Below are 16,535 nucleotides of genomic sequence, written 5' to 3'. Positions count from 1 at the left end.
CGGTGGACACTGAAGCCCTTCCACCATCAGCTGTGTCTCCTTTCAGACGTCTCTTTCCGAACCACCCGACCTTACTGAGGTTCAGACAAACCTGTGCGGCGGGTCTTTTGCTATCTCCACCTTACCCCGGATCTACAGTGCGGCTGCGGACGATTGGGAACGGAGGGAAGATATCAAGATCCAACAGCCAATCTTTAAGAACGCGCATCATGACGCCGACACCACCATCGACTACGCCTTCCTCGAATGGGCGTTCGCCTGATGGCCAGTTCCGGGTGGTCCGCAAGAGAAACAGAGTACCATTGAGTTGTTACCCTTGCCGGCAGAGGAAGTAAGGCATTCATTCTCACTGCTCCGACATACTTCTGACCGTCCCTTGCTGACAATGCCGTGCTTAGGTTGTAAGTTCGAGACGACAATGGCGATGGCCATGGTGGTGGGATACCAAATGCTCATCTACTCACACTCTTTTTCTAGAAAATGTGACAGGTCTCATCCATGCAGCAATTGCGTGAAGCGCGAGGGATCCGATGCAAATGCGTGTTCTTATGCCGCCCCGACGTCACGCAAAAAGGGCCAGAACCAGGGTGAACCAACACCGGATGATATGCAAAATCGCATTGACAGGCTTGAGGGACTGGTGTTATCATTGATGCATGGCGGCGCAAACATTGAGATATCGCCAGCTTCAGTTGCAAACAGAAGCTCATCTGACCCTGCTTCCAATGCCACACCCTCTACGGTAGAAAATAACTCTGCTACGTCCAAAGTCGATACGCACTTGGAGGATGCGATGCAGGATGAAGATGAAAGCGATATCGAAGATGTAGCCAAGTCGCTTGGCGTGCTGAAAGTTGACCCAACGAAAAGTAAACATATCTACCTCGGAGAAGAGCATTGGCACACCATTCTGCTCGATATCACCGAGGTCAAGAATTATTTCGCATCCCACAGGAAGGAGCTGGAAAACAGCTATGAGCAGGTCAAGCGTAGCAAGCCCTCCACGGCCATGGCTCCGCCCGCGCTGCTAATGGGGGCTATACCGGCGACTGAAGTTGAGCTTCGAGCTGAACTGCCACCCAAGTCGACCGTCTTGACGCTGTGTGGGAGATACTTCAATTCCATGGATAATGCTGTCAACATCATACACGCACCCACCTTTCACCAACAACTTCGAAATCATTGGCAGGACCCATCCAAGACGCCAATCATGTGGCTAGGGCTGCTCTACTCAATCTTGTGCTTGGCTATGCTTTCATACCACAAGGTCGGGGACGAGCCTCCAGAGTGGAGAGGGAGAGCGCTCGAGCTGGCCGACGAGTACCGACTGCGAACCGTGCAGTGCCTGATAGCGGGCGACTACACCAAGCCGGCCGAGTATACCGTCGAGACCATGATCCTCTATGCCTTTTGCGAGTATTCTTCCCGTTGGGATGCCGATCTGGGCCTGTGGCTGATCATATCGCTCGTCACGAGGGTGGCACTACGCATGGGATACCACCGTGATGGTAAGTGGTTTCCCACAACCATCACGCCTTTCCAAGCCGTAAGTTGAGCCATTGAGAATGGTTTCTCCCTCAAATCATAGACTAACCGCCACGTGGAATGTAGGAGATGAGGCGAAGAACATGGGCCTTGGTCAGGACGACAGATATTTTCTTTTCACATCAAGTATCGCTTTCAAGCATGATCAATGACCATGACTGTGACACGGAGATGCCACACAACATCTTTGACGAAGAGTTTGGCCCAGATACAAAGGTACTACCTCCGTCCAGGCCGAGCTCCGAGCCCACACCCATCAGCTACATGATCGTCAAGATCCGCCTTTGTCTGGAGCTCGGCAATATCCTGCAGATAACTGGCCGAGTCAAGAACCAAGTTCATTACGACGAAATCCTTCGGCATGACTCCAAGTTGCGCGCCATCAAGGCAGAGCTTCCACCTCACCTGAAGTTGCAGCCACTCGAGGGCTCCCATGACCCGCTCACACTCATCATCGCGCGGTTCAACATCGATATCCTTCACCTGAAGATTATATGTCTTCTTCACAGAAAATATCTGCCTAGGGCAAGGCACAATCCCCGGTACGCTCACTCTCGTCGCAGCGCCATCGAGGCATCCCTCGAAACATTGCGGCATCTGGCGACCTTGCACAGAGAATCACAGCCCAACGGGCGCTTGCAGTCGATCAAGTGGTATGTCACTTCGGTGGCAACCAAAGATTTCTTGCTTCCCGCAATGCTCATTGCTCTGGATCTCCACTTTGATAACGAGGCGCAGCGGTCTGGGGAGCGGCAGAGCTCCCACAGTCTGTATTTTTGGACTCGCGAGCAGCGGGAGGAGATGATCCGTAGCCTCGAGCAGACGATAGAGATCTGGAAGGGGCTCGTTGACACCTCGATCGAGGCGGTCAAGGCCTCGAACGTGTTGGAGGTCATGCTGGCCAAGATCAAGAGTTTCGTTCGGCCAGACAGTGTGGGAGCAAGTCCGCCCGAAGCGGTGATGCGTAATGATTTTTTCGGGTCAGTCAACTCGGGGGTGTCGCAGCCGGAGCACTCGGCCGCCATGAGGCTGGGAATGCTGTCAAGTGGAAACCCCCCGAGCGGCAACCTGTCCTCGGCGTTCGACACTGTCCAGAGTCCTGGGGGTGCCACTTATTCGGCTCTTGACCTGGGACTGAAATCAGACGCGGGGGCCGCCTCTGATTTTGCAAATGCCTCGTTGCTGGATGGAGTGCAGTCTCCGCTATCCATGTTCAATAGCATGGCACACAGTGGTATGGATTTTGGAAGCAACTTTGACTGGGTGAGCAGTCCCACCATCCTGTGCCAACACCGGCCCGACTCTTGCTTCTTTGCTGACGCAGTACATTACATGTAGGACTCGTTCGAAAACTACACCCAGACTGCCAACTTCGGTGGAGAAACGTACACCTTTTTCTCTGGTAACGCTGACACGTTGCAGCAACAACCAGACGGGTCTCTGTTTTATGGAAATCCGGACTGATATCACAACATCTAGTTGACGGAGAGCCGATGGCCTGTTTGAGACCGCTTGTCGAATACGTCATGGGAAGGTAGTTTGTTTGGGTTTCCTGGGCCAGGTGTGGGAATCAGTAGGTCAGAGGGGAAAAGCGTGGGTTGGTTCGAGGTCGCCTCTGGGTTGTATATCATAATACCCCTTCTCATCCTTCACTGTCATAACTACCACCGCCATCAGTGTGTGCTAGCTGCTCGAACGTTGGAGAAAAAAATGCAACGAGCCGAGGCTGCCATGCCGAAGATTTGTTTCATCGCACGTTACACTGCCCCTCCCCGCATTTTATGTACGCTGACGACTTTCGTCATTGAAGGTGGTGTAGAGAAAAGGCATTGTCGGCAGCGCATTCGGGCCTTCTGCCGCTCCCTTGGAAGACGGATTCAGGGGTCGAGGCGGGGCCCCGGATCTCCAACATTTGTGGGGAATGCGTGCGGCTGCCGGCCTGGTACGGTATCTAGCCCTTTCGAGGCACATGGCTCCGAGTGCAGTGTCAATGGAAGGTCGAGATCAGGTCCGCGTCTAGTCATATGCCCAGTCTACGGTTGAACAAGTTTTGTATCTGGTCTCGTAACGGACCGAATTTGGGCGCGCCAATTGCTGGGCCATAGTTACATGCTTCTCTACACACCTCTGCGGTATGGTTGGTACGTTCACGGTACCATCATGATGGATATCTCTCTATCTGATTCTTGACACTCCACCTGGATTTGACACTTGTTAATAATCATCAAGGAAGTGCCTGCCATGGTGTCTCGAGGATGGTGTACTTAATAAGGGGGCTGGCTTGAAGTTCAGCTTCAGCTCCGTGGATATAACTCAACTCGGCGGTTCTCACACACCGATCAGTTTTTTCCCTTCCTCGCTCACCCACTCCTCCTCGACGGGCTCTCTTTCCATCGCCGCAGAAGTTCTCAGTGACAGCACCTCGCTGTTGTCACAATGTACACCCTGAACTTCGGCATGCGGTTCCTGGCCGCAGGGGCAGCGCTCTGTGGAGTGATGGGAGTCTCGGGACTTTCAGCGGCAGAGTGGCGCAAGCAGTCTATCTACCAGGTTGTCACTGATCGATTCGCCCGCACCGATCTTTCGACTACGGCACCATGCGATACCACTCACCAAGTGTACTGCGGCGGGACCTGGAGGGGACTCATCTCGAAGCTGGACTATATCCAAGGCATGGGCTTCACAGCTGTTTGGATCTCGCCTGTTGTCAAGCAGATTGATGGAAACTCAAGGGATGGGTAAGGACAACGCTTTGCTATGACCCACTATGAAAGTGGTTTCTTTGTTTTGGTTGAGGGCTGACAGATACGCGAATCTAGATCGTCCTATCATGGGTACTGGGCCAAGGACATCTGGGCTCTGAACCCAGCGTTCGGCAACGAGGACGACCTGAAGGCTTTGTCCGCGGCGCTCCACGCGCGAGGAATGGTGCGTTTGTTGACTGGAGCCTCAGCTTCTGCTCTTCAGAAACCACCATAGTTGTTGGGTAGGGCTGGGTGGACAGAAGGGACATCCCTGCTAACCATATTGACGATTACGTAGTATCTTATGGTGGATATTGTCACCAACCACATGGCGCACATGGGCTGTGCTAACTGTGTTGACTATGGTGCTCTCAGCCCCTTTTCGTCGGTATGTACCTCTAGACTCTAGGCCTAACAAGATTTCAGTTGCTAATACCGTGTTCCGCAGTCTTCGTACTATCACCCTCCCTGTTGGATCAATTACAACAGCCAAACTTCAGTCGAACAGTACGTACCGTTGTGTTTTGCGTGAGGTGCTCGCAGAATCTATGCAGAGCTAACATACGGCAAGATGCTGGCAAGGAAGCGACACCGTCAGTCTCCCAGATCTTCGGACTTCAGAGTAAGCACACACGAGAAAGCAACATCTGCCATGTGCTTTGTGTTGACTTGTTATAGCCCCAATGTGCGTCGGATTTGGAACGAGTGGATTTCTCACCTTGTTTCTACCTATTCCATGTACGAGCCCTCGACCTGTGCCATGAAGCGAAATGAAGAACTAACTCTATTTTGTTCAGTGATGGTCTACGAGTCGACAGTGCAAAGCATGTCGAGACATCGTTTTGGTCTGGATTCAATGCCGCGGCGGGCGTATACTTGACGGGTGAGGTGTACCACGGCGACGCTCTTTATGTCGCGCCATACCAAAACTACATGGATGGCGTCCTTGATTATCCTAGGTGAGTCGATGTCTCTTTTGCTGATCAAAGGACATTTCTGACCATACATCTCAGCTACTATTACATTCTCCGGGCTTTCCAGTCCACCAGCGGTAGCATCAGCGCGCTCGTGGCTGGTCTCGATACCATCAAGGGCGTTGCGAAGGATCTCAGTCTTTGGGGCTCGTTCCTAGAGAATCACGACGTAGAGCGCTTCGCTTCCTTTACCAAGGATATGGCGCTGGCAAAGAATGTGAGGCATCTCCAACCCGATCTTTCGAAGCAAGCGCTAACACTGGTCTTTTGTTAGGGAATCGCTGTCACGATGCTGAAGGATGGTACGTATTAGTCCACCCATCGCTTGAATTGTTCGGAGTGGTTCACTAACAACCCACAGGTATCCCCATCATCTACCAGGGACAAGAGCAACACTATGCCGGCACAGGAACCCCCAACAATCGCGAGGCTGTCTGGTATTCGGGCTACTCGACCAGCTCGGAACTCTACCAATGGATCACCAAGCTTAACCAGATTCGGTCGCACGCCATCTCGCAAGACTCGAAATACCTCACTTATAACGCCCACACCATCTACTCAGACAGCCGCACCATTGTTCTTCGAAAGGGGTTCACAGGAGCTCAGATTATCGGTGTTTACACCAACGCCGGCTCCTCCTCGTCGGTGCCTGTTACCCTGGTCTCTTCGGCCACTGGCTTCACCCCCAACCAGGCCTTGATTGATGTCATGAGCTGCACCCCTTACAGCACAGATGGAGGTGGTGGTATCACCGTCACGCTCAATGGCGGTGTTTCAAGGGTGCTCTACCCAGCCTCTCGCCTCGCCGGAAGTGGCATCTGCCCTTCCCTGACTGGCCCGCCGACCGCGACATCAACGACCGCTGCCCCACCTGCCACCCCGACAGGTATGCTCCTCTTGAATCTACCGGTGAGGCAGAGAGCTTACGTGAATTCACTCAGCCAATCCCAGCTGCTCCTTAGCCACGGTCGATATCACTTTCAACCACCTCGTGCCCACGTCTTTCGGCGACTCAGTCAAGGTGTATGTCATAACCCCCACCCACTCTTTCTGTTCTTTTTCACCGCAACCATATTAACAAGTCTTTTCCCACCCAACAGCACTGGAAATGTGGCCGCTCTCGGCAACTGGAACCCAACCAACGGCGTTGCGCTCAACGCATCGCAGTACACCAACAACAACCCTCTCTGGACCGGGACTCTGAAGCTTGCCCCTGGGACCAACATCCAATACAAGTTTGTCAAGGTCAGCAGCTCAGGTGCGGCGTCTTGGGAGTCGGACCCCAACCGATCTTACACTGTCCCCTGTGCGGCGGCATCGGTGGGGAGCTCATGGAAATGAGCTACGATCAACAATCCACCGTGATGTTGACGATGAATAGAAAAATGACTTCGCGTTCGTTTGCCTAGTGTCCCCGAACCTTTTGGCCATTTCGCTGTGACCTTGTGGGAGTGTGCGTGAATGTCATGTCAGCAGTGACGGAACTGTCAGGGAGAAGAGTTGAGAGATGTGATTGCTGCATTTGCACTTGGAGTAAATTGGTGATGGAAGACTATTTAATGCAGGGTCTGGATTGAACGAGTTTGGGTGAAAGGGGGCGGTTGTGGATCCGGGAAGACCAGACGTCCAGCTCGAAATCAACACCACCCAACTTCTGGGACACTTCGAGATCACCTGCTTAATGCGAGATGGCTAGCAGTGCTGTTCTACATCACCCGTGATTACAGCACTTTTCGTGCTCCATCATCTCAGTCATGCCAATACTATCAGGGTATTCCCAAAGTTGGGTATTCATATATATATATGCATTGATTGAGACCAATAAAGAAACAATGTCATCCATCAAACTTGAGCCTCGTGTTGTGATATGAGGTAGCAAGCTAGGCCGCCGGAAACCGAGGATCATACTCCTCTAGGTCTGCTGAACTATTGACCGTAACTCCTCCGTCCGTCCTCCGTCTCCCTTCTGGTGTCATGCTGAATCTTCTAGCCATATTCATCTCTGAAGCCGATCCTGCAGGCCGAGCGGCCGATGCGTACCCGGCCTCATACCCACCACCTTCAGCAAAGCGGTCAACTGGCTCACGATGAGGAACTATTCGCCCTTCAAACACGTAGCGTGTCTGGGGCTCACGCCGAACCGGTCGTTCAATATAATATGAACGCTCTCCCTCGATAACGTGTACGATTTCAACAATCTCATCAGCCGGGTTAATCGGTCTGCGCGGCCCGTCGCGGTATCTCGGATAGTCAGACTCCTCCCTCAACAGCCTCAGCCCACTGCCTCGCTCCGGCTCCGCGGGTAAGACAGAAGAGGGCCGATCATACCGGGTGTAGTATCTCTCCTCAGGCGCGGCGTACCCGGAAGGTCTGATTGCGTCCGAAGTTTTTGGGTAGCGGTGATCAGGCCGTTCGACTTCTATTCTTGAATGATAAGAGGACTGCTGTTCCACCCGCTTATCAACTGAGATCCTCTGCCGAGTGGATAGCTCGAAATAGCGATGCTGATCTTCATCCCCACTCTGCCTGGCATGGGGCTGCGCGGCGTTATGAAGAGTTTCCCCAGCTGCGGGAGCAGTCCCATTCTTGTGATACACGGGCCCACGCGGCGCCTGGGTGAGATGTGACTCTAAAGCCGCTAAAAGGTCGGTAGCATCTTTGCCCACCGTGGTGCGATCCTGGCCTGACGAGCCTCCAAAAGAAGTAATCGATACTGGAGCTCTGTCCACTCTGTTCGACGAGGAAGTGTCAGGATTATCGCTGGTGCTTCTGCGCCGGGTACTGGACTCATCCCTTCTAAACTGCCTCCCGGCCCTGCGCCCACCAGAAGGATTCCCGTCCTGGTTTCTCTTGCGCTTGTTCTTGCCAGATGCTTTCTTTCCATTTTGAAGCCCGTTTTGGCGTCGGTTGGCAGGTCGAGATCCCTGTGAGGCGTGCCCGCCACCCTCACTGGGATGCCCCGAGGCTTTTTCAGACGCTGCAGTAGGGGTTGTGATAGCTGGAACATCATTGGAGAGATTTCCGGAATGACTATAAGACGGGGCCGTGTTACCATATGCACCAGCCGACGAGACCTGTGGTGACTTGGTCCGCAAGGCACTGTGGACTTCCTGGGCGGCCGGATACACAGAAGAGGAACTTGCTGGCTGTCCGTAATAAACATCGGCAGGCACAAGCTTCGGACCCTGCTGTTCAAAGATCCCTGGCAAAGCTTCGACTATCAGTCGCTTTTGCACCTCTGACATTGCAGAGTGAAGATTCGATATCGGGGCTAGCTCCGGTAAGAGCACCATGTCCAACGCCCAATCCATAGGAGGCGCATGCGCACTCTGCAAAGGCTTGACGTGCTTGGATTGGAAGTGATTTGTTAGCTGGGGCAACGAGAAGCTCTTTCTGCCTTGCTCTACCGTGGCAGCGTTACCAAGTCCAAGATGACAAGCCTTGCAGATCAGGTCGTTCACGTTTCGAACAGGACGCATGTCTTTGTTGTTCGAGAGCCCCTCGATAAAAATCGCGAGCGCGGGCGGTTCGTAAAATTTAGAGTGGAATCTCTTGACCAAATGATGAATTGTCACAAAGACGCGTACACTGCCAGGAAGTCCTCGTATGTTGCCCAGTTCTTGCCAGACCTCCCGCGAATTCCGGGCTATATCCTCAAGTTTTGCTCTGTGCATATCGGGGTGTGGTGTTGCCGAAGGAAGGTAAGGATGGGCGATTGGATATGGTGGGTAACCATGGTCGTAAGGGTTGCCTTGGGGAGGCTGTTGCGGGTAATGATGAGACGGATCGGTAGCTGAAGCAGGGCCTGGGGGGTATTGACCCACAGGCGGCTGGTAAGGCGGGTATGGATCAGATGGCGCTGGGTAAGACTGGTGGTGCTCATATCTAGGCTGAGACGGATAGGAAGGCACGATCTGATGTGGCTGTAAGGGGTACGGCGGCGGCGGCGGCGGTGGCGGCTGATAAAGGTCATTGTAGGCTGAATTTCCATACCCATATGGGCCCGGTGGGTATGTTGGCAAATGATTAGGTGCAAGTGGTGCTGGAGGGTAGCTGTGACCGACTGGGAACGATGAAGGACCGGTGGCGGGGAAAACAGGTTGGGTGGGCGCAAAGAAAGGATGATGGCGAACCTGTCGGATCTCTGCCGCAAATGGAGGATGTTCCGGCCATTCTGCTCTCCAGTAGACAACGATGTTGCCCGAACTGAGAGCGCTTGTGTGCTTTGCGGCGAAATGTTGTATAACACCTTCAAACCCGAATGTCTTGGTGATCCCCTCGCAGCCATTGCAATAAAACAGTTCCTTGTGGTAGCGTTCTGTGATGGGCTTGATTTTCGTATCGAAAATCCATTTCATATTCTCCAACGTGAGCTTCTGCGTGAAGGGACCCTCTGGAGGATCAACGGGCGGTGTTTGACCGGCAGACCTTGCAGCATCGACATCCTTGGCAATTTCAGCGTAGAATCGTTTACGCACGTAGCCAAGTGCCTCAACCGCAAACCTGGCACATGTTTCCTTGGTGACCTTGCCATTGTTCCACCCGTCTCTGATTATCTCATCTGCGTAACCGGCGATGCGTTCTCGAAGAGGCCCTTGTTGATCTTCCCAAGCCTTGTCAATCAGATCCCGGGCTTCTTTTGTGCTAGCAAGAGTCGTTTCAAAATGAGAGTCTTGCTTGGCCTGAATGGCGGCTGCGTTCTCTCGTTCTCGCTGTTCAGCGTCAGCTCGTTGAGCCAAGAGTCGCGGCTTGAGGACTTCCCAGGCTTTATCGTCAAAAGGAGGATGAGGAATCTGCATAGCTGCTTGGAATGATGGGATGTGCCGGAGTACGTTTGGGCCCAAGGGGGGCTCAAGAAACAGCGCACGTCGCTCAATCTCGGCTCTCCGCGCTGCCTTGAGCTCAGCAACCTCAGCCGCGGTGCGTTCATGACGGATATGAGGAAACTGCTGGCGGGTGGCAGCCGATGATGGTTGATTTGGCAGCATCGAAGATGAAGAATCAGAAGATGGCGCGTGCGTCGTGGAGGCAGGCAGAGTGCTCACAACGTCTTTCACGTAGCCAGGGTAAAGCTGCGAGCACATTTTTGCAAGCCCACCGAGACTTTCCCATTTCTCCCACTTCAAGACTTCTTGTCGGATGCCGCTACCGCGCGCTGGAAGTCCCTTCAACCATTCTGTCACCGTCCCCGGGCCCATTTCTCTGACCTCTAGAAGTTCACGTTCCAGTGCTTGAACCTCGGAGGAAAGGAACCGTTTGGTGACCTGTGTTTCGACAGGAAGCTGACCTTGTTCAAAAGTAGTAGCCGGGAGGACCTGAAAGTCGCTTGTGAGGTACACGAAAGAGAGCGCGGGTACAACTGAGGAAGGGATAGTGGGTGAGAGATCTAAATCGAGTTCCTGTTTTCCGGTGTCAAACTGAGGGTTCTCCCAGAGAAGAGGCGCGGAATGATCGTACCTTGATGGTGTGCTTCAAGAGACACGCTGCACACATACAAGTCTCAAATGGCCAGATGGTAGCTACCCCGTTTTCTCCGGGACCTCGAAGATGAGGATCAAGCATGGTAGTCTGTTTCCGCGGATCCAGTTTTCCACAGTAATGACACCTATGAGAGCAAGCAAGCCGCCACATCTCGAGTTCTGTCTTGGAGCGCAATGGGGAGGGCATATAAGGCCAAAAGAGCCGTCTGGAAACCTGCCAGATACTGTTGGCCTTGATTTGTGCAACAGCACCGCTGCTGCTAGAAGCGGGAGCGCCTTTGCTAACCTTCGAACTTGGGTCAAGATATAGGTTGAAGAGTTTGTTGACAGACAACAAGTTACCCAATGACCTTGGCGGACAGAAGGTAAATATCCGATGCCAAATCTCTGGGGGAAGAGCAGACCGATCCACCGGTATGGGCACCGCAACAGATTTCCTTTCGGCGCAGTCATTGTCCACCTTGACCTTCTTGTTCGTCTCTTGAGATGAAACTTCCGTAGATGCATCCGACTTTGCTTCGAGCCCAGATGACTTGCGTTTCCTTGTCAACACGGGCGCCTCAGCGTTTGGGAGCTCCGGGCCTCGAGAAGCCATTGGATGGCCAGCTCCATGTAAACCATCCGAGGCCATTTGAGAAACGAGAAGAACAACGTCGCACCAAATTGGTGGCGACAGAAAGGAGAATGGAAACACTTGTCCGGTGCTGCAGAGTGGGGAGGGGGGGGCGGTGGGGTAGGGAGAAATAGGATGATGGAGTGAAGGAGGAGTTGGTAGACTGACAACGACGTTGAAGAAGATGGCGTCGTTGCCTGTATAAGGCGGACGGCTCCTATGCAGAGGATAGGAGCCCACCACGGGCAACCAGAAAAACTCGGCTACCAGTGCAGTTGATCTGTTGGTGAGCTCAGCATCTTGAGCGTCGCTAGACGGGCGGAGCTGGCTGTGATTAATAGGCAGGCAGGAAAGAGCCAGAAATGTCCCAAGTCAAACCGCGTAACGAGGGCACCAGGTGCGGAAAGATGGAGCGTGTCTGGTGGGAGAGAAAAGAACAGACGGACAGGCGGACGGGAGTCAGCAGAGCCGAGGGCTGGTGAGCGTTGGTCAGAGACGTGGTGATGGTGTTGCGGTGAGTGAGTGAGTGAGTGCAGTGGATGAGATGGTTGACAGCCTTGCCAAAGCCGAAAATGTTCAAGTATGGATTGAATTGGATGGAAGGGATGGAAGGAAGCTGCCGAGTGGGAGTGGGTCTGGAACGCGTCGGGTCCAAAGTTCCAACAAAGGACTGGGTGCGTGCACCCATTTATTAGATAAGCTTTTTCGTCCCGCATACACGTCACATGTGAGAGAGGCTGCCATGTTTAAACACCGTTGAGAAGTAGTACTTTTGATCGGCCCCTATGTACACATGATGGCGGAGAGGCAATAGCTAAAATGGCCTAGTTCACCCCCTTCCATCTCAACTCTACACAAAACCATGACTAATTTTCGCTTGACCACCCGAATCGAGTTAGTTGCCTTGTGTACTGGGTTTTTGTGGGGGAGAAAGAACCCGTCTAGAAGAATTCATGCAAAATCGAAAGACCCAAACCCGCTCACTTCCATCGTATAGACATCCATCCACTTGCCCAACTAGCCACCCTTTCCCCCCTTGACCCCCGAGTATACTGGGACTATACGACTTCGCCGATGATCTTGGCCGCCTCGCGGTAGGTCTGGAGCAGCTTCTCGCACTTCTCACGCTCCTTCTTGACGGCATCATCCTCGTATAGGAGCTCTTCGAACATCGACTCCTTGTACAGCTCGCTCACCAGTCGGTTCTGAACCACGTCCTTGCAGTGGTTAACGAGCAAGTGCATGATGGCTTTGGGCACCTGGTCCGCAATGCTCTCACGAACAATGTTAAAATAGGAGCTGATTAGCGCCCGAATAAGCTCCGCTTCCATAGCTTCGCGGTCCGTCATGGCTGGATCGCTGCTACTATCGGCCTGCAATGATTGAGTCAGGGCACAGCTACAGGATAGCTTATGGGGCAACAGGTTTAGACAACTTACAGTTTCGGTGGTCTTGGACGTAAAGTCGAGATTATCGTCACTTCTGAGCGGCATCATGGGAGATCGCATCGGCTTCTCTTCTTGCCGCCTCATGCTCTGGCTAAAGGTAGGCTCCGACATTTGGTTGATATGGCGGCCCATTTGTGAGTGAGGAGGTGGTGCTCCCGGCACAATGGCGCCATCCTTACCAAAGAAGTAGTTAAGGAACGAATCTTTCGCGTTGCCTAACCCTTGTCCGTTCAACCGGGCAGGAGAGTCCGAGCGACCTCCGTTAAGCGCAGCAGCAAGACCGCCTGATGCAGATTCGCGTACCGCAGGTGAAAGGCTACGGACGTTCTTGGCAGCCGACTTTCGTATCGCGACGGATTCTTTTTCTGGCGTCCCCTTGTCCTCCTCCTCCTCAGCGGGAGTGTCCGCGCCGTTGGCGCCGAGCTCCTTTAGCCGCCTCCGTTCTCTTCTCTCCCGCTCTTCTTGAATCAGGCGCTTTCTCTCCCGCTCTTGCTTGTTGCTAACAACGTGACTCATGGCCGCGGCGGCGCCAAGGAAGTTGGGGTGGTTCGTGTTGATGTACGCTCGCTGAATGGAAATCAGAGACTCTACATATGTCGATGCCGGGCCGAGCCTCTCCCGGAGAAGGTCAGACACAACCTCAATCAGTTTAGCTTGAAGCCTGGGGAAGCGGGAAAGCTCGTTGGATCCACATGTGTGGCAGATCTTGATGAGCTCCTCGTAAACGAGCTCAACGCATCGTTGACTTGGGGATTCGAGAAGCTTGATCTGCGGCTTCACAAGCAGGTCAAAGGCCATTTCAGGGACAAACAGGCTGGGCCGAGGGCCGGTAGAGTTGCGGATCGCCGTCCGAATGTCGTGCGCAGAAAGATTCGACGTGGGGTCAATCGATTCCAGTGAGCTTCCAAACACCGAGTTAAATATGTAATAGATACGGGCGCCACCACAGAGCTCCTTGGTCGAAATTTCGGTAGAAGTACCATCAATGGAGGATATGAACGATGTCGCAAAGCGTGTCATCTGGGTCAAGATGAGCGAGCCTCGATGCTCTTTGCCGCTGAAATGCATGTCTCCATAACTGGCGAGCTCCTGTTGAGTCTGTCCCATAAGAGTGTTGAGGCGAGCCTTGATGTCGGGAAGCCTGTCGCGGATGTGTGCCATGAGGGTCGTGTTAAGAGTTTTGGCCAGAAATTGGGTGCCGCAGCGGGTCGCAATGTTCCGATATGCGGGATGGTGCCTGAAAAATTCCATCTCTGACTTCAATGCCTCCTCCATAGGCTTGTTACCTTGGATGTCTTGCTGCGACCGATTGACGACTCCGATCCAGCCCAGCTTCAAAGGATACACACGGCCGGAAAGAATATCAAGCGCATTTGTGCCGTGGTCCATCAAATCGACCTTGGTAAGAACGCCAATCGTTCTCCTCCCGAGGGCGTCGACATGCCTTGCAAGCTTTAGAGCCTCCGAGTTGACAATGTCAACGTTTGCTGGGGACACGGCCAAAATAATGCTGTTTGGCTTAGCAATGTACTCTGAGATGAGGTTTCGAGTCTGCTTCTCAATGTCGGTAGGTTGATCGCCGATGGGAACCTAGAGTGTAGCAGTTAGGACACGCGACAGAGCAAGGTCATGAGCACGGTTACCGACCTTTGTCAGTCCTGGCAAGTCAACGAGCGTGAGGTTCAGGACGTGAGGAGAGTAGATTTTCAGGTTGATGGGCTGGCGGTTGATCCCCTTGTTGCTTCCTGCAACTCTCGCCGTCTCATTTTCAATTTCCCGCTTCACATCCCCAAAGTCGGTAAACCTCCGGTTGGGAATATGGTGGAACTCTGCCCACTCATTCCGGAGAGCTTGGTTGGGATTCCGGTAGCTAGCGGCAAGGGGGTCCTCGGCCTCATCCTCGCTGGGGACGTTGATCAGCTGCAGAATCAGGGGCCTGCGGGTCACAATGCCACTGCCTCTGGGAAGGAAGTCTCGCCCAACGATGTTTTCGAGCACAGAGGATTTTCCCGCAGATTGTGAGCCGACGACAACCTACGGCGAGGAGAATACAGTTAGCATTGTCCACCTCTAGAAAGGCCTGGACCAGGACATACAATCTGGGGCAGATCGAGAGAGTCATTTCCAATGGTGTTGAAGACCAGGTCCTGCAACTTGTTCACAGTCGCCAACAGGTCGTCGCCGAGAGCGGCCATGATAGCGATTTTCTGTGCAGGGCCACAAGAAACTTGAAGTGGTGATCTAGGAGAGATGGCTAGGTCGGTTGGGCGGGCCAGTGAAGGACCGGGAGCTGCGCTACTGGTAGCAGGGCGGGCGAGAAAAGCGAGCGAGGATCCAGTCGAGGTGGTGGGTGGTGGTGGTGTGTGTGGTGGGTTGAGCAGGTGGGACGCAATGCTCGCACTGCTGGCTGAAGGGCAAATCGTCAGTCGTCGATGAGGGGAAAGAAAGGGAGCAGCGGACGCCTGGTCGCGGCTCTTGGGAGAAAAAAGACTGACAAGGAGAGAGGAAGGGGGGTTTGTTTCGCCTGGCCGTTAGCAGCTCGAGAGAGACGAGGGATGCCCTCTGTTCATGCCCAAGGTGCGGGTGGATGCCAAAAATCTACTCCGTAGCTGCGGATTAAATTGGGGCGATTTGGGACTTGGCCGTTCAAGTGGGTAGCCACAAAAAAGTTGGAGGTTGAAGTGCTTGTGCGAAGTGGTGCACATTACCGATACGGACAAGCGCGTCGTCACAGGCTGACCCACCGCGAACAAGGTGCGCTGGCCTTGGCGAAGAACAGTGAGGAAAACAAGACTTTGGGCTTTTCCGGCCGCCGGCCGGTAATGCCTGAGGCTACACTTGCTACCTCACCTGCTACCTCGAGTGTGAGTGTGGCTGGGTTCGTAGATGTGGCTGCCAGTACCTAACTTTAGGTAATCCCGCCCCAGTCGGACCGGCACCCAGTTGAGTTACCAGGTTCGATCAGCCGGCAACAGACATTTCATGAACTATAGGTAGTGTAAATAACCAACCATCTCAACCAGAATAACAATTCGATAGCAGGCTTTTCTGTACGCAGCTGCCTCGAACAACCTCTCAGACACTTGCCTTTCACCAGTCACTATGAGTACCTTCGGAAGCCCTGGGGCTCTCCCAAATACCAAGCCCTCCCCGTGAGTAGCACTGTTTTGTAATTTTACATTCGACACTGACATTACGCCCCTGTCACAAGACCACAGAGAGGGAGTTTTCCTCTTGATCATGACGGTATGTCTAGTCCAACTTCATGACCGATCGATGGTTTGCCATATGTCTTACTCATGGCCGCTCGTACTTGTAGGAGAGTGCAAAGATGTCATGATGAGTTACCTAAGTTGTATCAAGAAGGTCAAAGGCGTCAACCAGGACGAATGCCGGCAACTGGCCAAGTCATATCTTGGGTGTCGGATGGACCAGTTCGTCACTCCTCAACCGCCAAAGATGCGATGGCAGTACTTGTTTTGGGAAGCTGACGGTTCTGGACTTGTAGTAATTTGATGGCAAAAGACGACTTCAAAAACTTGGGGTTTAAGGAGGATAAAACTCCCAGCCAGGCTGGGGCCAACACCAACGGCGTCAAGGGCGAGCTTCAGTGGTGATTTTGTTATGACATGTGCATGACCCCACCATGCCATGCGGCCGTTTTCGACAGGGGCTAGTTTGCGGGGTCTGGGGACGTCCACATGGTTGCTCTGGGCTGTAAGTCGACTTAC

General features: G+C 53.4%; 6 protein-coding genes across 6 annotated transcripts; 4 read left to right on the top strand and 2 right to left on the bottom strand.

Moving 5' to 3' along the window:
• Positions 1-209: 209 nt before the first annotated feature.
• Positions 210-405, top strand: QC763_0014810 (uncharacterized protein; the record flags this gene model as incomplete). Its single annotated transcript, XM_062905286.1, has 2 exons — positions 210-331; positions 399-405. The coding sequence occupies 2 exons, from the start codon at positions 210-212 to the stop codon at positions 403-405; spliced, it is 129 nt and encodes a 42-aa protein (XP_062770838.1).
• Positions 406-607: 202 nt separating this feature from the next.
• QC763_0014800 (uncharacterized protein) lies at positions 608-2,883 on the top strand (the record flags this gene model as incomplete). The annotated part of the gene is made up of 2 exons (XM_062905285.1): positions 608-1,546; positions 1,612-2,883. The coding sequence occupies 2 exons, from the start codon at positions 608-610 to the stop codon at positions 2,881-2,883; spliced, it is 2,211 nt and encodes a 736-aa protein (XP_062770837.1).
• A 1,098-nt stretch (positions 2,884-3,981) lies between these two features.
• Positions 3,982-7,103, top strand: QC763_112690 (uncharacterized protein; the record flags this gene model as incomplete). Its single annotated transcript, XM_062907855.1, has 12 exons — positions 3,982-4,283; positions 4,365-4,473; positions 4,588-4,677; positions 4,738-4,796; positions 4,861-4,911; positions 4,968-5,027; positions 5,087-5,248; positions 5,303-5,480; positions 5,538-5,565; positions 5,625-6,149; positions 6,205-6,286; positions 6,364-7,103. The coding sequence occupies 12 exons, from the start codon at positions 3,982-3,984 to the stop codon at positions 6,602-6,604; spliced, it is 1,887 nt and encodes a 628-aa protein (XP_062770836.1). The 3' UTR covers positions 6,605-7,103.
• A 40-nt stretch (positions 7,104-7,143) lies between these two features.
• On the bottom strand, positions 7,144-11,374 carry QC763_112680 (uncharacterized protein; the record flags this gene model as incomplete). Its single annotated transcript, XM_062907854.1, has 2 exons — positions 7,144-10,662; positions 10,721-11,374. The coding sequence occupies 2 exons, from the start codon at positions 11,372-11,374 to the stop codon at positions 7,144-7,146; spliced, it is 4,173 nt and encodes a 1,390-aa protein (XP_062770835.1).
• Positions 11,375-12,414: 1,040 nt separating this feature from the next.
• DNM1 (Dynamin-related GTPase protein) lies at positions 12,415-15,657 on the bottom strand (the record flags this gene model as incomplete). The annotated part of the gene is made up of 4 exons (XM_062907853.1): positions 14,901-15,657; positions 14,452-14,838; positions 12,796-14,394; positions 12,415-12,729 (listed from the first exon to the last, which is right to left on the bottom strand). The coding sequence occupies exons 1-4, from the start codon at positions 14,997-14,999 to the stop codon at positions 12,415-12,417; spliced, it is 2,400 nt and encodes a 799-aa protein (XP_062770834.1). The 5' UTR covers positions 15,000-15,657.
• COX19 (Cytochrome c oxidase assembly protein cox19) lies at positions 15,650-16,421 on the top strand (the record flags this gene model as incomplete). Its single annotated transcript, XM_062907852.1, has 4 exons — positions 15,650-15,956; positions 16,016-16,050; positions 16,124-16,238; positions 16,313-16,421. Exons 1-4 carry the CDS (start codon positions 15,907-15,909, stop codon positions 16,419-16,421), a joined length of 309 nt encoding a protein of 102 aa, XP_062770833.1. The 5' UTR covers positions 15,650-15,906.
• Between the last annotated feature and the right edge of the window lie 114 nt (positions 16,422-16,535).

The sequence above is a fragment of the Podospora pseudopauciseta genome, chromosome 1 (genome assembly GCF_035222475.1).
Source record: "Podospora pseudopauciseta strain CBS 411.78 chromosome 1, whole genome shotgun sequence".
Taxonomy (NCBI): domain Eukaryota; kingdom Fungi; phylum Ascomycota; class Sordariomycetes; order Sordariales; family Podosporaceae; genus Podospora; species Podospora pseudopauciseta.
This window is presented reverse-complemented; position numbering and strand designations above follow the sequence as displayed.